The sequence below is a fragment of the Pyxicephalus adspersus genome, chromosome 8, assembly GCF_032062135.1.
Source record: "Pyxicephalus adspersus chromosome 8, UCB_Pads_2.0, whole genome shotgun sequence".
Taxonomy (NCBI): Eukaryota; Metazoa; Chordata; class Amphibia; order Anura; family Pyxicephalidae; genus Pyxicephalus; species Pyxicephalus adspersus.
In genome coordinates this window covers 52,529,934-52,557,542 of record NC_092865.1, presented here as the reverse complement: position 1 = coordinate 52,557,542, position 27,609 = coordinate 52,529,934, and the positions used below count along the sequence as shown (strand labels likewise).

General features: G+C 41.3%; 1 protein-coding gene and 1 long non-coding RNA gene across 3 annotated transcripts; one reads left to right on the top strand and one right to left on the bottom strand.

The window, feature by feature from the left end:
• Nucleotides 1-1,043: 1,043 nt before the first annotated feature.
• Nucleotides 1,044-18,349, top strand: CCDC71 (coiled-coil domain containing 71). 2 transcript variants are annotated; one of them, XM_072420641.1, is made up of 2 exons: nucleotides 1,044-1,113; nucleotides 17,199-18,349. In XM_072420641.1, exon 2 carries the CDS (start codon nucleotides 17,236-17,238, stop codon nucleotides 18,328-18,330), a length of 1,095 nt encoding a protein of 364 aa, XP_072276742.1. In that variant the 5' UTR covers nucleotides 1,044-1,113; nucleotides 17,199-17,235; the 3' UTR covers nucleotides 18,331-18,349. The 2 variants fall into 2 exon arrangements, with proteins under 2 accessions (XP_072276742.1, XP_072276741.1); XM_072420640.1 differs by lacking the exon at nucleotides 1,044-1,113 and adding an exon at nucleotides 15,498-15,679.
• On the bottom strand, nucleotides 10,278-15,710 carry LOC140337099 (uncharacterized). The gene is made up of 2 exons (XR_011921991.1): nucleotides 15,330-15,710; nucleotides 10,278-10,669 (listed from the first exon to the last, which is right to left on the bottom strand). It is a non-coding gene; the product is annotated as an uncharacterized lncRNA (long non-coding RNA).
• Nucleotides 18,350-27,609: the final 9,260 nt, after the last annotated feature.

The window sequence follows — 27,609 nt, the reverse complement described above, 5'->3', positions numbered from 1 at the left end:
TTGCAACTCTGCCATTCTGTCAGCTGAAGCCATGGAGAAACAGGGGCTCTAGGCAAAGTTGAAGTGCAAGTCCTGTATTCACAGCAGTTCAGCTCCTTGCAACCCTGTCATTCCTTCAATTGGGGCCCTGGAGAAGGTGAGGGCCCTGGGCAATAGCCCAATTAGCTCTACCATAAAAGGGCCTTACATTTATGCTAAGCCTATCCCTACCATTATTGATAAGCAAGATCGAGAGCCAGTGGGGAACATGGCCAAGCAATGGCACCAAGATGAGCCCTATAGATACATGAAATTGTCTGTGGGTAGAACATGGTCATCAAAGGTAGGGCCTCCTATCATCACAAACTTGGTCCAAACAACCTTTCCAACACATCAATGAGCTTGGCAACAGATCAGCAATTTATGGTGGCCATCAAGACAAATATGGTGGCCATCAACCCACTACTAAACCCAACCTAGGACCATCTTTTGTTTTTATAGATATTTCTTTGAAACTCAATAAAATGCTCTTTAAAATGTACCAGAACACCATAAAGAATGACATTCCCTCCCATAAAATCCCTATTTTTTAATACAACTTTCTCTCTCCATTGGTTACAAAAGATTTCAAAAACTCCAAACCCTTCCCCATGTAACAGTTGCACCCCCAATATAAATAATCCTAATTGCACCCAAAGCAACAATTGCCTACAAAGGGTTACAATTGTAGCTTGCAAATATATATTGTAGCAAATGTTTTGCAAATCTACAGCTGCACCAAAACTAAATCCTGACATCCTTCCCCAACCACCAGCAAGGTCAGGGAATGTTGTGGGGTTTTTCTTTTGTTCATGTGGAATGAAAATAGTGATAAGGGAAGGCTCCAAGTGCCAATGATCAGCATAGACATTGTATCCAAGCTCCAGGCAGTGTGGCTACAGCTCACTGTCTGTGGGGGAGGAGGAGGATAAAAAAAAAAGCTGCAGTATGCAGTGGGGGAGGGGGTGGCAGTATTGCTCACTGCTCACCGGAAACCCCGTGGCTGTTCCTTTGATACATTCCCCAACTGACAGCACATTAACATTCAGCAATTGTGGCCTTCGCCCTGCCGGAAAAAAAATAAAAGGAGAAGAGGTATGATTGAGTCTTTCACATTTCCCTTGGGTATTAATGGGGTGTAGAATTGTGAGCAGCTGTCATGCACAGGAGACTGTAGGGTGCATCCTTTGCTGGTGGGGGAGGTGATTTCATTTATAGGCTGCGCCTTTGCATTGGTTCCATTTCTAGAAAGGAGCAGTAGATGGACAATTTGAGTCGGCCTTGGCATGGAAAATGGTAACTTCTTTCGGCAAAGATAGGTCATTAGTGGTCTGTTGTGTGTGGCCTTCTTCGGACTTCCTCGGAATTGTTAAATATCTGATGTTGGTTGTATGAAGGCCACATTGGTGTGTGTGTGTATGTATCTGGTAAATGATAACGGCATAGGACTCCACAAAAAGGTCGAAGTTGAGGGTTAAACCAAAACAAATTTGAATTGCATGCAATAAAGAAGTGTTGCAACTCTTTTGAAGGACATCAAACAGGGACAATCCAACAATGCCATATAATATGTATTTTCTTTATTTATATTCCACCCAGAATATTATAGATCGGCTGGAGGTGTTTCCATTAGCACCGGCCTCCACAGGAGCTTACAATCTAATGTCCCTACCACAGGGGACACTCCAGGGTCCACTTGAGGAGGAGCAAGATATTCTTCTGAGGTTCTTTGAATCTTAGAAGGAAACTCCATGCAGATGGGAACTAAATTCAATAACCTGATGCAGCAAGGGAAGAGTGCTAACCACTCCGATACTATCATGGCCATCCAATATGAAGATTTCAAGGGTATTGCTACACATCTGGTGGCCATGTATGAGTTAATATTGTAGCAAGGAAAGGACCTAAAGGTTGTTCTTTGTAGCTCAGACTCCTCATGATTTGCTTATTAGGTGCTCTTTTGAGAAGTGAGCTAAACAAGAAATGTTAGCTTCTAACGATGGAAAGACTGATAAAAGCCTGGCTTGCCTGCAGCCGAGAAGGTCTGGGAGGAACCATTGCCTTGGTTGCAAAAACTAGAGTGTTTGTAAATGTATTGTTAGGTTTCTATTACAATGCTAAAGGCTGGATCCTAAAGATTTTCAGTGAGAAATTGTAAAATTATTTAAATTGAATGATTGATTCGAGTAAAATGGGCCATCTTTAGTTGGACAGCACTGATATCGAGCATTGTTTTCAAAGCCTATAAACTAAAAAACTGACCCCAAACTGTTATCATTTATGTCCTAAGAGCACCTGTTCTCCTAATCCAGTGAAACCAGGCATACAATGCCTTCTGGGTACTCAATATCATTTAACATCATCTGTGTCCCCGGGACTATCACCGGGGCCAATATGGGAAAAACGTATTACTATATTTCAAAAAAACAAAGGTTGTGTGAGGGGGAGATACTTTTTGCAAACTGCAGCTGCACAAATAATGCTTCAATATAGCACAAAAATACTTCATTTTTTTACAGTGCATTGGTGGGAATTGAAACCATATGGCACATTTTCCTTCTTATTAGGACTGTGTTAGGCAATGATACTGGTGTGAATGGATCCTAAAATTTATTCTGGCCATATAAATTGGTGCCATGAACAGGGAAGGTTTGTAAATTAATCCATATGGTGTATGTACTCATACTGTTTACAAATTCATTTAATCTGAGCAGTCATCACATTACAAAATTGTGTGGATTCAAACAGTCAACAGGTAAATAATAGCATATAGGGATGAATAAATAAAGAACAATCATAATAATCTTTCTGGCCTAAAGGACCGATGTGCTTCTAAAATCGATTGATTACCATTACTGGCAATATTGGCTTTTTAGCTGCTCTGAAAAAGAAAAAAAATCCTTTCGGATCTTAAGGTACATCTAAAGCCAAAACTTGTACCCATGACTGCAATTAAAGTGTACCTAAACCTGTCCCAGGGCACCACCATCTTCTTCCTTCCTTCCATCTTCTCTTCCTAGATATGACCTTTGGCCATCTTGATTGAGACCAGGATGATGTAGCTCCCACGCAGTGTCCGTGATAGGAAGGCTCTACTTACATCTAACAAACCTTGTAAAAGGGCAAGGGTGCTTGAAGTGACAACCACAAATGCTGCACGGTGTTGCCTTGAGGAAGAAATCCTGTGTGGCCCAAAATGTTGGCTTTCATCACGTTGTGAAAGTGGTTTTACAAAAACGAAAGAATCCTATACTTTAAAGGGCTGGTGACTTTGACTTTTGTAACTTCCAAGCAGGTACACAGGAGTTCATTAAGTCCCAACGAGTCAAGATTTTAGGGCATCCTGGCAAAGGGAAAGAAAATCCCTCCAATGGCACACAGATTAGAAAAATCTTATGTTTTAACTCTTTCCTACTTTAATAAAAATGCAATACCATTTCTTGGTTTTAAAAAAACTTTAGGGAGATCAATTTAGGGTCTGATATTGTAACATGCTTACATTTCCCGAATCTTATGGTAGCTTGGATTTAATATTCATCACTTGATCAGCTGAAATCAGGCTAGCAGTGCGATGGGTTGGTATGAAATCTCAGGGGTACACACTTGAGAAGGTTAAGAGAAGTGAAGGAACTGGGTGAATGGAGCCCGTCTGTTGATATTTACTAATTGCTCTGAAAGGTGGAGGAGCATTGGCATTAATATTATTATTAATATTATTATTAATAATAATAAACAGTATTTATATAGCACCAACAAATTACGCAGTGCTGTGCATTAAATAGGGGTTGCAAATGACAGACAGTGACACAGGAGGAGGAGAGAACCCTGCCTAGAAGAGCTTACAATCTAAGAGGTGGGGAAGTAGTATACAATAGGAAGGGGGATATGGAATGGTGGGTGAGTACTGAGGATTTAAGAGACAGAAGAAGACAGGTAGACAAATTTGAAAAGATGGGCTTTGAGTGTTCTTTTAAATAAGCAGAAAGTAGCAGCCAAATAGGACGTGGAAGACCATTTCAGGGAGTTGGGGCAGCTCTAGAGAAGTTTTGGAGCCATGCGTGTGATGAGGTTATGAGTGGGGAAGTCATTAGTAGGTTTGGAGGAGTGAAGAGAGCAGCTAGGGGAGTATTTTTCTATAAGGTCAGAAAGGTAAGTGGGCATGGAATGTAAAACATATTTTTATTTTTATTTTTTATGATTAAAAGTTCCGGAAAAGTGCAAATGAAAAGTATAACGCAATAATACCTGTGGATCACAGACACTGCTCAGATAGAAGCGGGTTTATTATAACCATTCATGCAGAACAACATATAAAGTGATTGTATTTTGCTCTCGTCTCGTAACAAGAAGCTGATGATTCCTGACATGTGAGCATACAAGCCTGACACATTAGCAGCTGTTTTTACAATACACACAAATGGCCCTGACAGCTGGAGATCTCTGGCAAAAACATGTGTGAAGCTCTCTGCCTTGGATTAGGAAGAACTCAGATTATAGCTCTTGGCATAATACAAAAATGCAGCCCTGGCATCATTGATACATCAAGAAGCATGCTGATAAGAAAAGAAAGCAGAGTGAAAGAGCTGCGCTCATCACTGAGTTTCTTCTCCTTTAACTGCCTGGTCATAGGCTGGGGCAACCTCAGCCCAGAGGAAATTGGTTTAATGATGCCTTAATGAAGCTATTATACTTAAACAAGAATTTAGTCTATACTGCTATCTCTATATGTTGTTTATGGTCATACATAATGTCAAATAAGCAAATGACCACAACACATGTCGTGTCAGTGACTGGTGTGCTAAATCACAAACCATAAATGCTGAAGAGGTAAAAAGATGATCGGCAATTCTTTATCAGGCCACCACGCTCAGCTGTGTATGGCGGCCATGACCCTCTGCCCGCAGAGGTTTGCAGTTTAAACATTTCTCACGATAAGGATGCAGTTTATCTATTTTAAAACACAATTTGCATGGTAGGGTAGGATATGAATGGCTTCCCTTAGCAGAGAATGAGAGTTTGGCAGGAAGTCAAGATCACACTCATTTGTGTAGGCAAAAATAGAGTTTAAATATGCAAACATCCAGATTAAAGAGCTGATGGATGTACAGGACAATGTATACACATATGTAGAAGCACAGAGAAAATAACAACTTGCAGTAAATATGCAGAGAGTTATCTGCTACACATTTTCCTTTTTAAATTTTAAGATAGGTGAGTACCTGCACTACAGGTATAAATCAGATGGTGACAGTGGTGTATAAGTGTTCTGTATTATAGGTAAAATTTGTAATTTGAACAATTTCTTGTTACTGGAAAAACATAATGAGAGGTCTTGCAGAAAGAGGAACACTATGAGAGAACTGTATGAATGGTATGGAACAGGGGGCAGCCAAGGGGTAGGCAGAAGAAGAAGCCACCTGGGTGTTTCAGCAGTAGAGAGGCATAAAATGGGCAGAGCATTTAAGCTATGATGCTTAAGTAGTTCACAGCTAAAGTGGAACTAAAGTTCCACTTTTAAGTTTGTATGATCAGGCAGGTCGTTATTGCAGAAAGTTACAGGTGATGTCCCTTCTGCAATAATGCGCCTTACCTGCTTGATTACTCGGGCTTCTGGTAAAAAGCTGAGCTTCACATGTGAACCCCACATTCCCATTCTTCCCTTGCGTGGGCCGTGGTGAACAAACTATTCATCACATCATCTCGACATGGCCAGTCAGGATGTCCAAAGAACGTCTAGAAGAAGAAGAAGGGGAGCAAGATGATGGTGGAACCGAATCAGGTGAGTCAGCCTGGGTTTTGTTCTGCTTTCATAGACCAGGGGCTTTGGACTTTGGGCATTAGCCTTTTCACCTTGGATGCCAAGGAACCCTTGACACCTGATGGGGGACTGATAGACTGAACTTCAGGGCTTGCAGTACCTGAGGTCTCGGCTGCCATTAGAAATATCTGTGCCTCATACTAGGTAAACTTCCACAGCCCCCTCTGACATGTTTAAAATTCCAGAATTGCAAAAGCCATGCTTTTCTGACTGGGGCCCAGTACAGAGGTAACCCTTTTTCCCCACAATGGCAGCCCTGGTTGAAGTCAAATATATCACAACAGGCTACGTAACCATCTTTACCTAAAAGATTACCTGCTATATTCAAGGAATTACCCCCTGCTGCTATAGAGGTGTTTCCAGCAAACAGATCGGAAAGGGCAAAGCTGAGGTATAGGTTTGCCTTAGCCAATCAATGGGGGTGTTACCTACTGATGTGAGTTCTGGTAGAAGATAAATATTTGGGGTTACCTAATGGAGAAGGTTTGTCTGTGAAGCTGGTCTTGGCTATGTCGGGGTTTTCAACTTGGGGCCTATCCTTACCTTTACCTGTCTGTGTCCTGTTAAGGGTTGGGGGCCTATGTGCATTATGCTATATGAGTAAGTGGGTTGAAGAATGTCTGTAGGAGGTGGGAAGAACTGTCTTCTTCTAAATTCAGGTATTGGACAGACTAAGCTAGATTTTTAGGCTTGACTTGAGAATTGACTGTGAAGTTGCTTTAACTAGAACCATGGTATGTTCTGGTGGCTACTTTCCTTAGACCCAACTAAAGTTTAGGCTGCAACAAATGGGCCAGACTAAGGTCCAGTTCCTGTTTCCTAGTTTGGAATTGGGAAACTCTATGGAATGACATTTAAGAATTTCTTGAATTTCGGAATGACCTTTCAGGTCCATAGGTTTCAACGGCAGTAATTGATTCCCACCAGAGACTGTTTGAGGGAATATTAAATCCCCTGTTTTATGAATAGATCCCTAAATGTGGATATAAATGCTATTCTCCTGGGTTTCTTGCCTCTTGATCCCTCTCCTCTACATAATAATCTTTAGATGCGCCCAATTATTTTTCTAAAGGCCAGATCCTAGTTTACTACTTAGGGTGCTAAATGTGCCATTCATTCCAAACCCCAATATGTATACTTCATATTAATTAACAAAACCCATATTCTAGCTCATCACAATGCAAAGATTTAATTAATTGCTTTGTGCATTGTGGAGTGCAAAGTTGCCATTTAAAATGAATGAATGCAATGGTGTGAAGGAGCAATTGAGAAGCCACTGGTTGATTTTGCCACCCAGCATCCACCTGTATGCAAAAAATCTTTTTCAGGTGGACAGACCCTTTAAGAGAAATCAAATTTTTCCCAGGGCGAAGCGTTTGTAGATGCATAAACGATTTGAGAAAGTCACAGCATTGTTTGGGTGCATTATACAAGCATACTGTCAACAGCTGCAATGTCTGTCTCCCTGACAGCAATATCGGCAGGAGGTAACCTAATTTGTGAGCCCACATAATGGAATCGGCACTATTTAAATGTCAAGTTCTTATTTTGTAAATGGCTTGCTTTATGGTTTGTGCACAGTGCAAAATCTCCTCGGCCGTAAGCGAGACTTATTTATATCTTTAGTCGATAAAAGGACAAGCTCACAGGCCATTCTCTCGGCAATAATATTTCTGTGGTTTTATTTTTATTACTGTTAAAGGACCAGAAAAGCTAACACACAAATTATCTTCATGGAAAATCTTATCTTACCATTTACACCTCGTTCACATGATTTGCACTTTGGTGAATTTTACAGTATTGAAAAAATGAATTACTTTGAAAACAGCCCATTCACATCAATGCATTGTATTAGGTTAAGATGGCAAGACCTTAATGCTGGTTGCACTATATTGCTCTATAATAGAGCTGCAGTTACATTCTTATATTTTTGAAAGGTCTAGGCCTGGTGTATCATTGAGGCGACATACAGACCAGGAGTTTCACATAAACCAATCTTGGCCCTTGAACACTGGAGCTGGACAACCTTGGTTTAGGGCCAAACGTGAAAATATATGTAACAGACCTTTGGTGGTGTAATTGTTATAGCTGTGGGTATATGTCTATGTTGCCAATCATTATAGGCTATATTCTCCTATATTTAATTGTTACCACCTTTAGTCTCACCTTCCCCTGAGGAAGCCTAATAGGCGAATCGCGTCAGGTCATGGGACATACTCTTGGCACTATTCATCAATTTATCTTTCCTTGTCATTAAGGAAATACCATCTCATGTAGCTATTGATTTATTGTGTCTAGCAAGTCCCTCATTGTAACCTTTACCGGACTCTGTATGGACATAAGGAATGGACTATTTATGCATTTTTGTACATACTCATTGTGTTAGTCCAATATTTTTATTATGTTTGCCATCAAACCCCCTACTGTCCTTCTCGTGTTTTTCTATATTAGGCTATGGGGGGTTTCCCTGTAAAGGGATTAAGATGGAATAATAGGTGAAAATGGTTTTTAAGAGTCTCTGAGTTGGTGGCAAGACAAGAGAATTTACTATGCATTTTTTAGATCATCTTAGTCAAAGCCTAGGCAACCCCCTACCTGCTCTGTTTAAGCCACCAAAAAAGGGTTCCCTATTTTCTTTTTGAAAGAGGCAGGGACCTAAAATATGGAAATAGTTTTCCATTTTTGCCAGATTTGTGTGATTCAATGGACTCGTGCCCATCCAGTACTGAAATGGTAGACTATGCACATCTCACTAAAGAAATAATAAGAGAACAGAACAAAGCCGGGTTTTTTGATTTGGCAAAGGATTATGTATTAGGTTATAAACTACATAAAATTACATCAAGTCATTGTGACCAAATCACATAAACATGAAATAATTCATTTTCCCATCAAGTACTAGGTATTATCCTACTGGATTACCATAGGATATATGATCATTATCTACACAGAAAAACTCCCTATGTTGTAAGTGAAAGCGTAAAGTCTCTATCCCCGACGCGTTTCACCTATTGGCTTTTTCAGGGACAATGCAAGAGCATTGAATATTGGTAATGGGATTGGGATTAGCATGAAGATTTGCATCTGCAAAGAGCTTTTCTTTGAGGGATTCGTGCCAACCAATATAAGGAATGTCCTGTATGTGATAGATGGGGAAATCCTTAAGTGAGCCATTCCATTCGTCTAGTGGCAATGCGATGTGCCATCTGGGCTGCATCCGCATAGGCACATTGCCATTAGAGGAATGGCACGGTTCTAACCTCTTTAGACTATGGACATTGCAAAAATGTAATGAACACCAACCAAAGGATGAGTGGGTACTGTTAGAGGGAATATAAATGTGATATGTAAGAGACAGAACTTTTGCATTTTGAGGAGGCCCTTCTCTTTATGATCCCACCTGGCTTGTAGACACTAAACCCTCTCTTCTGAAAAAGAAGTATGACCAAAAGGGGGAACACCCCTCCAAATTCCCAGTGAATATTCCTGCTTATACTACAGAATGTAAAGCCATTTTAGGCACATATTTACCTCCAACCTTGTGGATTTGGTGAAGGCCCCTTTCTGTTCCATTAAGCTCCATAAGGTATGTTTCACGGGTAGGAACCTGAGAACCCTGTATAAAGCCCTAACCTCAAACCCTTCCTAATGTCTTTGGGATGAACTGGATTGCCTATTGCGAGCCATTCCCCTCACCCAACACTGGCACAATTTTCCAAGATCTTATGGAAGGCCTTCCCAGAAGAGTGGAGGTCATTACATCTACCAATGGGTGAGTAGCTCCATGTAAATGCCCATAGTTTTTGAATGGGATGTCCAACAAGCACATATGGGTAAGCTGGTCAGATGCCTACAGACTTTTGGCCATACACAGTAGGTGCTAATTGATGGAACTATGCTGCCCAAAGAGAAGGAAGGTTGACTGTTGAGCAATATTGGGCTTCTATTGCATAGCAGGCACTATATAAGATGCCAACCCTTACCCTTCTCCCAATCCTCAGCTGACAAAATCTTTGGCTGGAGATCCTGAATTTCCTCCACTGCTTTTGACTTGAGGCTGTATCTGTATGGTCCTATAGCTAGGCGTATTTGAAATCTGTGGTATTGAGAGCCATGTGTGAGAATTTAAAGGGTCAGTACTGTGCAACAATCAACTGGGATCGTTATCACACCCCATACAGACGTTCAATAATTGTCCCTGGACGCCATATTTCGTTTTAATTTCCATTGACAATAGAAAGAACGAGCTCTGCATAGACATTTGTTCTGTTCTATAGAGTGGGGAGGGAAAGGAAGAGTTGGGGTTGGGGGGGTCCTCGATGTGTCCTCCCAATAGAAAAGTAAAGCGGTCTTACCTGTAGGACATTTAGCGATCCAGCAGGGTGAATCACTAAACGACGTCGGGCAAAGCTGTACAGATCAAAGAAAATACAAATGTTGGTCTCAGTTGATGAAAATCTAGTGTCTGCACACAGATTTATTTTATTAGGTTTTTTATAACGTTCTACAAGAAAAAAACAAAATATAAATGTTTCATTTATTTTAACAAACAGCCAATGATTACCGACTTGTGTTCTGGAGATACTGGTGAAGGCCTTTCTCTAACTGACTGGGAAGTGGGATGATCTTCCTTCTCTACAGTTCCCTCGCCAGGCTTGTATTGTAATAATAAAAAATGCAGCACTGACGTCACTTTTTCCATGCAAGTGTCTCTGTAAACAGCCATCTGGTCACATGGTAGGGTTGTTGGAACATTTGGGAATTCCTGTACATGAGATCCTCAATGCAAGGATGAGAAATGTAAATCTTTGGAAAAGTACTAAAAATAGCCGACTGCAGAACAAAAATTAAAATTTAGTTATTATGTACAAATAAAAAATGTGAAATGTATTTTTAATACTACAGTATATATTTCTCAGTCTATGCCTTGCTCCTATTTATTTACCCCTCATTCTCTATGTTTCTAAATGCTATGTACCCCTTCTTGCATCCACCCCCATATTTTCTGCCACCAACCGTCATGTACCCCCTGTATTCTTTGCCACCAACCCCCATGCCATGTACCCCCATATTTTATGCCACCAGTCATCATGTCATGTACCCCCATCTTCGATGTGTTCCCATGTGTTGGGCCCAACCTATACTCTGGGTCCCCCCATGTTATGTACATCCCTTACTTTGTGTACCCCTATCCTATTTACCCCTTTCATATTTTGTCCCCCCCCCCCGCCTACTATGTTATTTGCCACTCAAACTCTTGACCCCCATGTTATATACCCCCCATACTCTGTAACCGCATTATATGTAACCTCTAATATTCTGTGTTCCCCATATTGTGTACCCTTCATACTCTATGCCCCCTTGATTTGTAATCCCTATACTCTGTTCTCCTATATTCTTTCCCCTTAATATTTGGTATTAGCAAGCTATTTACCTTTAATATACTATACCCCCTTTTCTTATATATGACTAATACAATATGCCCCCCATATTATGTACCCCACTACTCTGTACACCCAATGTCACATACTCTTCTTATCCTATGCCCCCCATGCTATGTACTCCTCACATTCTTCGCCACCCCATGTTATGTACCCCCATATTTTGTACTCCCTCATATTATGCACCCCTAATGTTATCTACCTTTCATATTGCCTCAAAACTTATGTAGTCCTCACAATATGTGCCCCCAATGTTTCCCCCTCTAATATTTTGTGCACCCTGCATGTTATGTACAGTTGATAACCTGTGCCCCCCATGGTATTATTCTCTGCTGTTATGTATCCTTAGACTCCCTTGATACTCTGTACCCCTCATATACTGTATCCCCCATATTATGCACCTCTTCATACTCTGGGTCCCCCATGCTACATACCCCTGAAGTTTTTGCCTCGTATGTTATGTACCCCTTATACTCTATTCCACTAAATGATATACTCTTGATCATCTGTGCCCCCAAAATTAATCACCCCTTATATTCTTTGCCTCCATATTATGTACCCCTCAAATTCTGTACCTCACACGGTTTGTTACCTACTTCTCATAAGCTGTACCAACCCCGATATTCTGTAACCATATGTAATATACCCATTTTATCATTTACCCCATAGTATCTACCGCATATATTCTGTACCCTAATCTTAATACCCCTCATATTTTGAACCCGCATATTATGTACCTGTGTGTACATATTATATACTCTGTGCCCCCTGTGTTATGTACTCATATGACCAACAATAAATACCTTGGATACTTGGTACCTCTGTTATCCACTGTGTCCCCTGTGATATGACCCCTTTATATTTGGTACCCCTCATATTGTAATCCCCCCCCCCCCCATGGTATGCATCCTTCATTTTCTGCATCCCCTAATACTCTGTGGCCACTTGTTATGCACTCCTCGTATTCTGTGCATCCCTTATATATTGTACCTCCTGTGTACCCCTAATACTCTCTCCCATCTATTGTACTCTAAATCACAAACCCCCCATATTCTGTACCCCATTGTTACGTAGTCTTATTATGTACCCCTATACTGTACCCCATGTAATGTATCCTTTATAAAACGTACCCCAATGTTAGGCATCCCTCATATCTTGTAACCCCTATATAATGCACCCCATAACTTTATATCCCTATGGTATGCCCCCTAATCCCATGTTATGAACCCCACCATGATATGCCCCCCTAAAATACATACTCCATGTTATAAACCCCTTATATTCAGTCCCCCCCTTACATATTGTACTTACATATGTACCCCTATATATTGCACCCCTCATATTCTGTACCCCCATGTTATGAAACCTTCAATATTCAATGCCCCCTGATTATGCACCCCTTATATTCTATATCCTTGTGCTATGAACCCCTCATAATCTGTACTCTAATGTTATGTCCCACTTATATTCTGTACCCCCATTTTATGCCTCACTTGTAATATGTACCCTCATGAAGTGCACCCCCCCTTTATTACACCACTAAAAATATTCTTATATTCTGTACCCCCATGTTACGTCCCCCAATTATGCACCCCTATGTAATGCCCTCTCATATTTTGTACCCCCATGAAATGCCCCCTCATATCCTGTGCTCCTATGTTATGCCCCCTCATATTCTGTACCCCCATGTAATGCCCCGATATTCTGTGCGCCCATGTTATGCACCCCTCATAATCTCTACCCCCATGTAATGCCCCCTCATTTTCTGTACCCCCATGTTATGCCCCCCTTTATTCTGTACCCCTATTTATGCGACCAGCATATTCTGTACCCCCATGTTATGCACCCCTTATATTTTGTGCCCCTCAAATCCTGTACCCCCATGTAATGCCCCCTCATATTTTCTGCCCTCATTATGAACCCCAATGTAATGCACCCCTCATATCCTGCACCCCTATGTAATGCCCCCTCATATTATCTGACCTCAATATGAACCCCAATGTACTGCACTCCTTATGTTCTTTACCCCTCATATTCTGTACCCCCATGCAATTCACCCCTTATATTCTGTACCCCCATGTAATGTCTCCTCATATTCTGTACCCCCATGTAATGCCTCCTCATATTCTGTACCCTATGTTATGCACCCTTCATAATCTGTAACCCCATGTATTGCCCCCTCATATTCTGTACCCCTATTTATGCGACCTGCATATTCTGTACCCCCATGTTATGCATCCCTTATATTTTGTGCCCCTCAAATCCTGTACCCCCATGTAATGCCCCTACATATTTTCTGCCCTCATTATGAACCCTAATGTAATGTACCCCTTATGTTTCTTACCCCTCATATTCTGTACCCCCATGTTATTACCCCTTATATTCTGTACCTCCATTTAAAGCCCTCTCATATTCTGTACCCCCATGAAATGCCCCCTCAAATCCTGTACCCCTATGTAATGCCCCTTCTTGTCCTGTACTCGTTATGCCCCCTCTTATTCTGTACCTCCATGTAATGCCCCCTCATATTCTGTACCCATGTTATGCACCCCTCATATTCTGTACCCCCCCATGTATTGCCTCCTCATATTCTGTACCCCTATGTTATGCCCCCTCATATTCTGTACCCCCATGTATTGCCCCCTCATATTCTGTACCCCTATGTTATGTACCCTTCATAATTTGTAACCCCATGTAATGCCCCCTCATATCCTGTACCCTTATGTTATGTACCCTCATATTCTGTACCCTCATGGTATGCACCCCTTATATTTTGTACCCCTCAAATTCTGTACCCCTATGTTATGCCCCCTCATATTCTGTACCCCCATGTAAGGCCCCCTCATATTCTGTGCCCCTATGTTATGCACCCCTCATAATGTGTAACCCCATGTAATGCTTCCTCATATTCTGTACCCCCATGTTATGCCCCCTCATATTCTGTACCCCTATGTTATGCACCCCTTATATTTTGTGCCCCTCAAATCCTATACCCCCATGTAATGCCTTCTCATATTTTCTGCCCTCATTATGAACCCCAATGTAATGTACCCCTTATGTTCTTTACCCCCCATATTCTGTACCCCCATGTATTAACCCCTTATATTCTGTACCCCCTATGTATTGTCCCCTCATATTCTTTACCCCTATGTAATGCCCCCCCCCCATATTCTGCACCCCTATGTTATGCACCCTTCATAATCTGTAACCCCATGTTATGCCCCCTCATATTCTGTACCCCTATTTATGTGACCCGCATATTCTGTTTCCTCATGGTATGCACCTCTTATATTTTGTACCTCTCAAATCCTTTACCCCCATGTAATGCCCCCTCATATTATCTGACCTCAATATGAACCCCAATCTACTGCACTCCTTATGTTCTTTACCCCTCATATTCTGTACCCCCATGAAATGCCCCTCATATCCTGTACCCCTATGTTATGCCCCCCTCATATTCTGTACCCCTATGTTATGCCCCCCTCATATTCTGTACCCCTATGTTATGCCCCCCTCATATTCTGTACCCCTATGTTATGCCCTTCATATTCTGTATTCCTATTTACGCGACCCACATATTCTGTACCCCTATGTTATGCACCCCTCATATTCTTTACCCCTATGTTATGCCCCCCTTATATTCTGTACCCCTATGGTATGCCCTTCATATTCTGTATTCCTATTTATGCAACCCACATATTCTGTACCCCCATGTTATGCGCCCTTTATATTTTGTACCCCTCAAATCCTGTACCCCCATGTAATGCCCCCTCATATCCTGTACCCCTGCTATGCCCCCCTCATATTCTGTACCCCTATTTTTTGTGACCAGCATATTCTGTACCCCATGTTATGCACCCCTTATATTTTGTACCCCTATAATCCTGTACCCCCATGTAATTCCTCCTCATACTTTCTGCCCTGATTATGAACCCCAATGTAATGCACCCCTTATGTCCCTTACCCCTCATACCCTGTACCCCCATGCAATGCCCCCTCATACCCTGTACCCCATGTAATGCCCCACCCCCTGCCCCAGCACACACACATACATTACAAGCAGCCAGCCATGGAGTGGTCAGGTTTCTGCAGCAACCAGGCTGCCCGCCCCTCCCCCATTTCACTCCAGTACTGTGCGGTGGCGGGGGAGGGGCCTCTGGGTTTCCTTCGGTAGGTGGCGCTGGTCGGCCCCGCACACGGCCCATAGGAGCCCACAGCCGACGCTGTAACCCACCATGGTCGATGGGGGGCAGCCTAGGGCTCGTGCGGAAGCTGATCGGCATTTCCGGTGCTCAGCGGGGCGGCCATTTTTTTTCCCTGCCTGTAGAGCGGCGGAGGCAGAGCCCGGGGGAGAGCGGTGCAGGCGGGTCACCGGCGGAGAGCAGAACGGCGCCTTGAACAGGTAGAGGAGGAATAGTGACCGGGTGGGGGGAGCGGAGTGGGCGCGCGTCTGCCGGGTGTCAGGAACGCCTCCTGCCTCGCCCCGCCCACCGCCAGTCCGCTGTGTGGCCGAGTAAAGGGGGGGGGGGAGGGGTACCTTAGTGTATGGAATATATAGGTGGGGTAGGGGAGGTGACATTATATCTCCCAATATACAGATATATGGACATTATAGGGGTGACTTTATATACAGGTCATTATATGGATATAGAGGTGTTATAAAATGTTCACACACTTGTCTTATTATAATTATGTTGTCCCTCTATTGACATATGGCCACTATATAGACTGGGGGGGGGCAATGGCCGACTTAAGAGGACCGCCGCCTTAAGTATTAGGGGGGGGTCTTGGTAACATGTATCAGGCTGAATCACCTGACGGCGTGTGCCAGACGCCATTACTTTTACAAGTGGTGCTAAGAGGCTGGGAGAAAAATGGTGGCCGGAATTCCATTGGGGTGAATGGAGCTTCTGATTGGCTATTAAGGATAATAACGGGATGGATCGCCACCATAAGATAAATGTAGGTAGAAGTGGCGAACATTTATCTGTTTGGCTCCTCGGAGGTGACTGTAGGCTTATCAGATTTCTAGGTGACACCTTTTTATTTTAGTCTTCGGTGCAGCAATGGACTGGATGAACCCCCCCCCCCCCCCTAGCTTTTATTTCTGTGTCCCCATTGAGAAGATTTCCTCTTTTAGTTCTACAAGTGAGCGTTGTCACTAAAAATCCAAGGGAAGTCCTCAGAGGAGGGGAACTCCCCTTTATTTTTGGAGTCCTTTACCACCTTCCCCGGGAATGTAGGCATGGAAATGTCAAAAATGGCAGGCATTAAAAAATACCCACGGGATTTGCTTTGTCTGTACATACCCTTTAAATAGATGTGAATCTATACAATGTATTCAACAATATTGGCATAAAGACATTTGTGAATGTTTTCACTCAAATCTTACCAAGACGAGTCTAACTTTTTTTTTCTAGTTGTATTTAATTAGAAAAATTTGTGAATCTTGGGTAAAAAAGTTTTTCACCATATTTTGCTACATAGGGAAGTGCCATTGTGGGGCCATTTGGACATTATATAGACGTGTGAGGCCTTTTTATAGAACGGTGAAAAGGTTCACTAGACCAGTGGTGTTGAGTATACAAGACATCGTTTTTGGGGTCACCCTATTTATAACAGCTGCTAAAATTTCCCATTCCTCCCATTGGTTTTACTGATAAGCAGGGCTTTGTTGCTGCTGGGGACTGGTTGATAGCGGTGTACCTCAGCGGTCCCTTAATCAAAAACCACCTATTCTATTTTCTAATAAGACATTTGCAGTCCTCCTCAGAGAACTATAAGGTAGTTTGGTTTATGTTTTTGTCAGGTTTGGTGTTTCTGCTGTAGATCATTTTTAATGTCCAGTTGGCATTTATGTCCTAATTTTTTATTTATGTCTTTTTTTATGTCTTATGTTTATTTTTTTTTCTCCATTTCAGTGCAGAGTTAAGCCAACAGACACTGCCACCTAATGCCATGAACGACCCCATGGAGAAGAAGGCTGTACACTCATGGTCTCGCCTCTCCTCTGCTGGGAAAAGTGCCCTTGAGGAAGCTTTGAGGGTCTTCAACCCGATGTCCAAAGACCTGACCGACACAGAAACGCAGCTGGTGACATTTCTGCAAGGACTTCGGGAAGAAGGCTACCAGGCTACGATTCTCAGCAGCAAAGATGTATACGGATATAACTCCACCACTGCAAATACGCCACCCCCGAAATCAAAAGGCCCTTCTAAAACCACTCCTGTGGTGTCATCTTCTAAAACACAAACCAAAAACCAAAACGGCAAAGTGTCCAACTCTTCGGTGGGTATTTCTGTCAAAGCTACTAAAATTTCACCCAAGCCCACTGCCAAAAAATCCACAAACTTACTGTTGAGTTCCCTTAAAAAGACAGACTTAAAAAAATCCAAAGTTTCGTCCGTCGACTTTCCCCCCAACATGTATCCCGGAGTTTATCCTGCCATGAGACTGTCTGTCGTGTTGGAAGCGATAGTTCCATGTAAAGAGGACACTTCCTCTTTAGGAACCAGCCTTAAGCCGCGGCCTACGGTTGCTGCATCAAAAACCAATTTAAAGGGAAAAACCAACCAGGCCTATCAGTGTTTAATAAAACAGACATCTCCTCCAAATGGGACAGTTTTAAATGGGGCCAATGGAAGGATCCTAAAAGAGAACAATGCTTGTAACACCTTGGGAGTTTTGAATAGGAGAATTATGGTCAGCTCTCCTTCCCATTGCAATGGTGTAACCCAAACCAAACAGAACACTAAGCTACAGGTGGATGTGACCTTGAAAGATGAAAAGCGGCAACAGGCTGGCAAGGACAAAAAACGGAAAGCATCTGAGGCTTTCCAAGAACCACAGCCTAACAAGAAAATAAAAATTTTCATTCCGTTGGCCAAAAAGCCGACACTGGACAAAGACAAATACAATTTGCTGAAGTCTAAAGTTATTAAAGTAGACAAAGCATCCTCTGATGAAGATGTACGGAGGAAAGCACAGCAGATACTAAAAGTCAACTTATCTCCTGTCCTCCGAATCCAGCCTCTTTTACTCAACATCCAATAAAGTGTGTCTCTTTGCTTCTTTTCTTTGTTTTGTCTATTAAGGAAAAAAAAAAAAAAAGTTCTTGTTTTCCCTCGTTTGCCGCACTTCCAAACATTTGAGCTTCGCAAATTTATTGTGATCTCTAAGAATGAAAGCTGCTGGCCATCCAAAATTTTACAAATCTCCCCTTCTGAAACTTCTGTGGCTTTTTTGTCACTTTCTATTTCTACAATATACTTGTGTGCCGTGGTTAATGAACACACAGCTATGTCTTATTAAGAATGACTGGGGATGAACAGAATGGAAAGCGGGGCATTGAAGTCTTGTTTTGCGATCCTAGCAAGTTTTGATACATGAAAATATGTACATGTGCAATAGTTTAAGGACTTTTTTTTCAGTGCAGTATATGCACTGTGATTTTTGCTTCTCTGTATAAGTTGTTTGCTTCTTATTTAATTGACTAGGGACTGTTGTATGAACCTTTTTAAAATGTACCAGTGTAAGCCTAACAACAACTTGGTGACTTTGCTTAAGTTACATTTCAGATACAGAAGTGGATCCCAGAATAGCTTGACCTGAAAATTGAGGCAAGATGAAGTTTTTTTTTTTTTTTTTTTGCTAAGGGTTTTGGCTTCTATTGGATTCAGGAAAATATTTCCTTTAATAAGGTATTCTGTGTAGAGCATTCTGGAAATGTTTTAAAGAGCCACCCTTCTCCTTTATTGAAATAAAATCACCCCCTGCAGCAGAGTGACATTGCTTCCAATTTACCAGATATCAAGATCTCGGTGGTCCAGTAGACCTCTAGTTGTTGCTTCCAAGGTAGCTGGCGAATTGGTGGATATGATACCCCAATGTTGACTAGTTAGTTTTCTCTGGATCCATTTAGGAAAGGGAAGTCTTGGGAATAATTAGCAAGCACCAAGGTCCCAATATTGAAGCAAGCCTTAGATGAAAAGTGGCAAAGACAGGGAAGCTCAGCTGAATGTGGTATGCAGGGGTACTTTGTAGAGGCACCGGGACAACTGGAATTAAATACCTTCCTTAAACTAGCAATGGTGTATTGCTGAGGTCCACTTTAGGCAGCAATAAGTTCACCGCCCACAGCACCTAGACCAGGCACAGACTATAAAACCATGGACTCTTATCTATAACTCCTTACTAGGATGTAATGAAAACCTTAGCTCATGAAGTCAGATAAACTGCTGCTGCAGTAGCCAATACAGGGGCTCGGTTAGGGTTAGTCTGCCAGGCATTGGTAAATCTCTTTGGAAAGATGGTTTTTCTGGAGCTGAAGGCCTCCTTCATGATGGAACCTAATTCACTGATCAGTGTGTGGTATTAGAAGGAGAACTACTTAAAAATAATTGCATGGCTCCAAATCTGCAGCTATTGACTCTGAGACTGTTCTAGAGCCAGGGCTTTGACTTTCTCTGCATTTGGATCAAATTGGTTTCCTTATTAGTATCTGGAACAAGTATGCCGCTTCTTTAGTTGCTTACAACACAGGGTTCCAAGATGTATTTTGTGACAGACGAGGCATTTAAAAAACGCTCACAGCTTCATTTCCAGCAAAAACTCCAATGCTGGTGTGCCTTGAAGCCTTAGAAATATGAGGTGATATGAGTCTAATCCTGAGTTGTTCCCTGATCTCAACATCTTTTGCTAGCAATTGATGTTCCAGTCTTGCCCTGCTTCTCCTATTCTACTGATATTTCACACATTGCCTGTGTTTGCTTGTAGGACAGCGATCAATCTTCTCTTGATTTGAATACAGTAAAGTATTTAAGGTAATATTCCAAGGCTCACTGCTGTAGATCTGATTTACTTCTTTTAAATCACTTTCCACAGCTGTGGTTTTATCCACCAATCTCCTGATACCACGGAGTCCTTTAGTGTGGTGAAAGTTGAAGGATGAAATCACATCTTGCAATAGGGAATACAGTCATATGACACTCCTGGAAGTGTTAACTTTTACGATGTTTGTGGTAGCAGGGAACTTCCTAACGGGGTCACTTTTTAGGGATTATGGGTATAAGAATGTGTTTAAAAGTTGGTACATGTTGCTACTTTCCAACAATATGTAACAGGTTCTAAGTATGTGTGGGGGGATTCATTACCCCTAGTTTCGAATTTTAGAAAGTTCACCGCAGCACAGATAGCGAACTTTCTTTTGGCTTAAAAAGCACAGTTTATTTTCGGGTTGTAGAATGTGTTAATTGGAGTTATTACATTATTATAGCCAGGAATGCATTCTGCAGCTCTTGATATATCTGCTGAGCTAACATGATAAATCGTATTGAAAGTCTTGAGTAGAATGGTGATAATAGAGAAGAGGGATCTGCAAAGTATTGTCACTGTGCTGCATTACTAAACAGGAAACGGCCTTCACAAATTCAAAAAAAATGAAAGAGGACAAGTTGCATTAAAGCTCAGTAAATAGTCTACAATGATAATATTTATAAATGTGGGCATTGCTCCCTGTGTTGCTTGGTTTGGGTGACTCTTGGAATTAATGGGGGCCTTCTAAGGTTTGACAGCCTTCACCTTGTCAACTGGCTGTTGATAACACACTGGGGCTTCAAGTGCAGAACCTTAAAGAGAACCGGAGCTGAAACTGGCTATTGGGGAAGGATGAGAACTTCTTACTGCCCTGTGGCTGCTGTGGGTAGACTTTCATTCACTTCCTGTCCCATCAAAAATGTGTCAGCTAGTTCATAGAATGTTATACTTTTGACACCTTAGTTTCCAATGGTTGTCACTGGGTCATAAAGCAAGGGTAAATCTCTTAAATTAGGCATTGGCCACCAATAGAAACATGAGGGGTTCAGCTTTTCCACATTGCATCAAAAGCATTATGGTTGGAGTTATACTGTGAGAGGAACGTACACGACTGTAGGGCTCAGTTATTCTATACTTTTGTCCACACTAAGAAGCAGGAAGACAGTGTATGTTATAAGGGGGTCAAGGGGGGCACTGTCATTTTATAACCAAAAAGTTCAAACCTAAATGATAAGTGGCAATCACCATCCCTTCTCTGTTCCACGCACCAAAGCAGAACACCACCTGTTCATAAGCTTTGCTGCACAACTGTATTTTGTTCTTCTAATCAGTGGAGCAGAGAGAGCTTTGATTGGAGGAAACCGGTTGTGCATCCTGAATAGATCACGTGACTGGCTTCTCCAATCACAAAGCTTTCTCTACAACCGAAAACTCTGAATTAAGGACCTGACATTCCTTAATGTGTGGTGTTTTTTTAAAGCAGCGGTATGATGTTACAAACACATCACATGCTGTATAAATGACCCGCTAAGTAACAATAAGTAGGGGAAAAGCTTGATCTTTTGAAATTAAGCCTGCAATTTCAATGCATTGCAACTAAATATTCAGATTCTTGTAGCAGCCAAAATCATGACTGGTTCTTGGGTAAATCTGAATTCCAGACAGGAATAAAAAAAAAATCATAGTCCACGTGCACTTGCTTACGGTGTTCTTATTTAGTACATTATGTTAATTTTGAATAGGCTGGCTGTACACCTAACACATGAAAAATGAGTCCGGCCTGTGCTTGTATGTTGCTTTCTAATGTATCGGTTCATTTGGGTGCTATTAAAAATGAACAGCACCGTGCCATGCTTTGCAGTTTGCATCAGGGTGTGGTAAGGCACGTTTACCCAATCTCATATGTGTGAATGGGCTCATTTATCCTTAGACCGAGAGAGTAGCAGTGCTGATGTTCTGGTGGATGGAGAAAGAGCTTGCCTTATTATAGGTCTGCTGCTGTTCCTTTTATGTCCCTTTCAATTGCAAACTGACGATGTATGAAAATGGGGTCACCACCGGGAAGAACATAAAAACAAGGTTAACCTGGTTCACATATGAACGGTGCAGCACCACACGCATTATTACACTGCAATGTGTTAACGAGTGTTATGTTGATTCTGTATGATATGCTTGTTTGTGTTGCAGTTTTTTTTACAGTGCATGGTAATGCAATTCTGCATTTGTGTCCTGCACTGCTGTGTGTCACATGACCAGCACAAGGTGCTGCAAATTACACAATAATGAAGTATGGTGTCTGTACAAATGTGAACCTGGCCTAAAAAATCTAAGCGTTTAATTAAAGAGTGTAATTGTTGGGTCTTGCAAAGGGTGAATCGGTCTGTCTTGTCTGTCTTAGAAGCTAGTAAAAAAAAAAAGTAATCTGTGGCTCAAAAAAGGCTTTTTAATGTAAAAATAAGCAAGCTCTGAGAAGTGCAAGTCCTGAACTCACCATATCTAGGGCCGAAACACCCGGACGTTATTCAATTTACAAATCTTTAAAAGTGTACCTTCTGTTGTGTTACAAAAAAAAAATCTCTATTTTTTTATCTTTTTCCGAGAGTGTTGTAAAGTGTACCTGTCCTTTCTGTCCAGTGGAGCCAGCCCTATGGTGACCGGAATCCCAATACTGCCAATCAGAAACTAGAAGCAGTTGTTTTTTATTATTATTAATACTTGTGATGCTTCAAAGAGCAAAATGGCTTCCCTTTTCTGCATCCAGGCAGCAGGTGCAGGTTCTAATTTTGTGATGAACATCAACGGAGGCAGATTTTTCTTTTTGATATTTGCTGTAGTTTTGTATTGCCGATGTTAAAAGGACTTTGGAGGTGATGAGGTAATTTATCTTTTCTATTTAACATCTTTAAAAGCTGCCATGTCTGTTTTAATAAAGATCTGTGGTCTTGAATTCAGTTTTTTCCATGCTGCCGTTTTATTTCATTTGATCTCTCGTTGATTTCTGTTGGTTTTATATTGTGTGATATAGTTGGGGGGGGGTTAACGTAATCAGTATTTTTTAGGTTATTTTAATGTTCTATTGGTGATTGAAGTCAAGCAATATTTGCTTGACTTCAATCACCAAAGGAACTGGCTGTAGTATCTCAAGATACCATTTTGTAGTTATAATACGTATTATTTTTAATTTTAATTATTATTAAACACTATATAGAGCCAGAATATTACACAGTGCTGTACATTACATAGGGATACCAATAATGAATAATGTAAAAGAAAAACTTCCTATCTCACTCCATGTGAGAGATTAAGTATTTAGTTTTTTTTAATATTAGAAGAAAGCCCCCCTATGATGCATGCACGATCTCAGGTATGCGCAGAATGAGCAGCCTCCTGGGATATGTGACGCAAGTAAACCACGGCAGTAAAGAAGAAAGAAAAGTAACCTCCCCATAAATTTTTTTTAAAAAATGCACAAGGTTAGCCACCCCTTCATGTTCAAAATAATAGGTCATCTTTAAATTGCATTGGCCCAGTTATGTTACAGGTCCTTAATCTTTTACTGCAGCATTTGGGGGTACTTTCTGCAGCACAGGCTGATGGAATGGCACAACACTAGGGTCCATGACAGCCTGAGCTAACATTAGTGGGTTATATAATGCTGGCTGTCATTTAACTAGAAGAGAAGCTCCATCTATGGGAGAAGATGAGCTGTTTTTTTTTTTGTTTTTTTTGAAATCTTGGGCTTATTAAGGAGTTTAATATTATTTTTAACCAAAATGCTCTATGATTCAGTTTTACCTGCAAAAACCTGACTCCTGACCCTGGTGTAGTGAAGTTCATAGTTGTGGTTAACCTTAAAGGTTCTTGCACACTACTCTCTGAATTTATGCCCAGTTCTCCTTTCATTGAATACTAATTATCACTATTTGAAACCACAGCCCTGCCTTTCTCAATATTATCTAGTTTCACATGACTGAATTAGGCTGCATACATTCCGGTGTCAATGTATTTTTTTTTAAACCACTCAGCGCAAGTCTTCCTGCAGCAAACTTGTACAAATTGTGTGATTGGCTCGCAAGTACAGAAAATCCTGTTGTTTGCTGACAACTCTGAGCAAATGATGTTTATTTCTGTAAACTACTCAAACCGATCTACTCTTTCTAGTCCATAATCTAAAGGCTTCTCATTCCGTAACCTCAAGATAAGGACAGAGAGGGCCAATCAAAGAGCAAAAGAAAAGTTCATTGTTTGGGTTTACAGAAAAAATTATATATTATTCAGTCCCAGTTTTTGCAAAACAAAAGCCTTGAAAACGAGTTTGTGATTGGACACAAGAATAGAAAACTCAAAGATCAGCGTGAGCCTGATTCTCACCGACAGCAGGCTATAGATAACTCAACATTAGAATAGCATGTTGGCATCTTTGTGAATTCACGTACAAAGGAAAAAGTTTTGCATATCTGGACATAATAAACAATCATCAGGTCTTTCATAGATCCTAAAATGAGGTGAATACAACCTCCGATGAACAACAACACATGACTTATTACACCGTGGTATTGTTCATATAGCAAGGACTAAGACAAAATGCTGAAGCCATATGTGAAAAATAGGTACACCTTTACTACTTTCTTAGAATAAAGTAGTAGTCAGATGCTGATAATCAAATGCATGCAAATAATTGGTTATCAGCAAGTGTGACCGTCTAAAAATTAGACGTTTTGGCAGTTTTACAGTCTGGAGTATTCAGGTGTGTGGTAACACAATGCCAAGGAAGAAAGACATCACTGCAATGAAAAGCAATCTTTGTTGCCCATCAATATAGAAAGGGTTATAAAGCCATTTTCAAACAATCTGAAGTCCATCATTCTAAGAGTAGAACATATATTCACAAGTGAGAAACATTTCACACCGTTGGCAGTCTTCCCAGGAGTGAACATCCCAGCAAATTTACCTCAATGTCAGACAGTACAATGCTCAGAGAAACTTCACGAAACACAAGAGCTCGATATCTGACTCTCCAACCCTAGGAATGTTCAATATTAAAGCTCAAGATAGTACAATTAGAAAAGACTGCACAATTAGGACTTGTTTGGAAGGGTTGCCAGGAGAAATTCTCTTCTAAAAAGAACTCTCTAAAAAGAACATGGCAGCACGGCTTAAATTTTGAAAGTTGTATCTGAACAGATCACGGGACTTCTGAAACAATGCCCTGGACAGGCAAGACCAGATTGGAGATGTTTGGCCATAATGCTCGATGCTACATATGGTGAAAACCAAACCCAGTATATTACCACGGACATTACAAGTAAACACACTAACAAGGTGTGCAAAATAGGGGCAGGGTGGTGGTTGTGGGTGTGTGTAGATGGGGGTGTCATTTGCTTACATGCTTTGATCAAAAATAGGTCCCCCTTTCTTATCCCAAAACGTTGGGAGAGATGCCCTGTGGGCAGTGAAGAATGACAATCAGTAATTCCCCCTGTCTGCTGGCTGTGTTTATTCCTGTGAATGAAATGAGCATTGCCATTATTGTTAAGCTTCACTATATAATTGTGCTGCATGTGTCTTCCTTGACCGAGCGTGAATAAAGTTGTATATTTTCACATGTGTGGGATTTCGGAGACAGTGGAAGGCAGGGCTAGAAGTACCCCTTGCAAAGGAAAACTTAGCAAGACGGCATTGAGAGAAGATGGTGAGGGTTATAAATAGGTCGTCTTCCTCTTTGAACCAGGCCAACTTCTTACATTGCTTCATATACCAACCCATTGTAGCTGCTTTTGGCTCTGGACAGGGGTCAGCATGGGCACTGTGATGGTTCTGTGGCTAGGCAGCCCCATATGTAACAAGACTGCGATGGTCTGTGTGTTCCGACACTTCTCTTTTAGTGCCAACAGTCTGTTTTTCAGCAATATGGACTATATTAACTCTTCTGTGGGTTCAAACAACGACCCACCCTCATTCCTCCACCACGCCATCAATGAGCCTTGGGTGCCCATAACCCTGTCATTGGTTCACCAGTTGTCCTTCCTTGGAGCACTTGTTGTAGGGACAAACCATTGCATACCATGAACACCAAACACTGTCCCAGGAATGAAAACATTGTTACAATGTGTTTTTATATGAATGACAGAGCATTTTCTGGATAGGTGGAGCACGTTCAATTTCTATATGTATAAGAAAAAAAACACATGCAAGTATTGCAAAAACAGTAACTTTGTGCCGTGGTTTGGAAGTTACCGATTTCTGCGTTTTATCACATATGTCTGATCTTGCAGCTGGAATTGCACACAAAGTTCATTTATCAGTTTGGCACTTTAATCCTCATAACTCCAGAAATTCCAACACTTGCAGGAAGGGATACAAAGTGCGATCACACAGCAGCTGAGGTAACACAATACTATATAAGGAAATAAGGCTAAAGCGACTTGTGTCACCAAGGGACCCTGATGTGGACAAAATCTGAGAAGACAAAAACATAAAATTGAACATAACTTCTTCCTAAAGTCCTTTCTAGAAAAAAATAACTTGTTACCTTTTAATTCTTAAATAGTAAATAAGTAGTGTTTAAAAGTAAGAAAATACTTTTTTCAGATTTTTACTATTTTATATTTTGTAAATTAAATGTGTGCACAATGGAGCCCAGTGTTTCACTTTTAGTGTCTCAGCCCCTGTTGAGAGCACCATGAGCAAATTTTATCAAGGAGCATTCAATGTAGTATTAATTACATCGATCAATCAAAGCTGATCTTTAGACAACACATTGTTAATTAGCTCACAGGTGGATTGCTGACACAATGATTCAATGTCTTATTTATCTGATGCTTCATCTATAATTGTCACACTGGTTGCTCATAAACATGCACCTACAGATAGTGGCCACTGGGTGGCACTGTGACCTCACTATTAGGATGTATGGCAGCACAAAATGCAGAGGAAAACATGCAGGATATTTCTGCAATACATGCACATGTATATACATTCCCCATGTTTTAAACTTGTAAAGATCCTGCAAGTACAGAAACACTTCTATTGATTTGTCAGAAATGCACTCATGCCCTGTCACGCTGTCAGCCCCGACCAGTTTTGTTTTGCTAAACTACTCAAGCTCCCATTTTTCCATCTTTACAACATAAGGAGGCAAGAAGGGGATTTGTTACCGTAGTATTTAGACTAATCTGCTATATCTGTCTTTCCAAGGTTAGTGCCTACTGCATCCCTGTCACATGGTGCTCCATAATACTGATCACCACCAAATTTGGATTGTTGGAAGAAGTTGCTCTTGGTTTGATACCATTTTGTATTCATAGCAGTGTTCTTGGGCAAAATTGTGAGTGAGCCCACAACCTTAGATGAAATGCAACCCACACATGGATTTCCCCAGGATGCCCCACTGTTGGCACAACGCAGGACTTATGGTAGTTTTCACCTTTTCTTCTCTAGATGTCCCAAACTGTTGGAAAGAAGACTCATCAGAGAAAGTACCTACCTTCTGCTCAGTCCTCATACTTCCTGCAGAAT

Coding starts and splice junctions, on each gene's coding strand:
- CCDC71 (XM_072420640.1), top strand. CDS start 15,513: ATGGTCGATGGGGGGCAGCCTAGGGCTCGTGCGGAAGCTGATCGGCAT. Junction 15,680..17,198: donor CAGAACGGCGCCTTGAACAG/GTAGAGGAGGAA, acceptor TCTCCATTTCAG/TGCAGAGTTAAGCCAACAGA.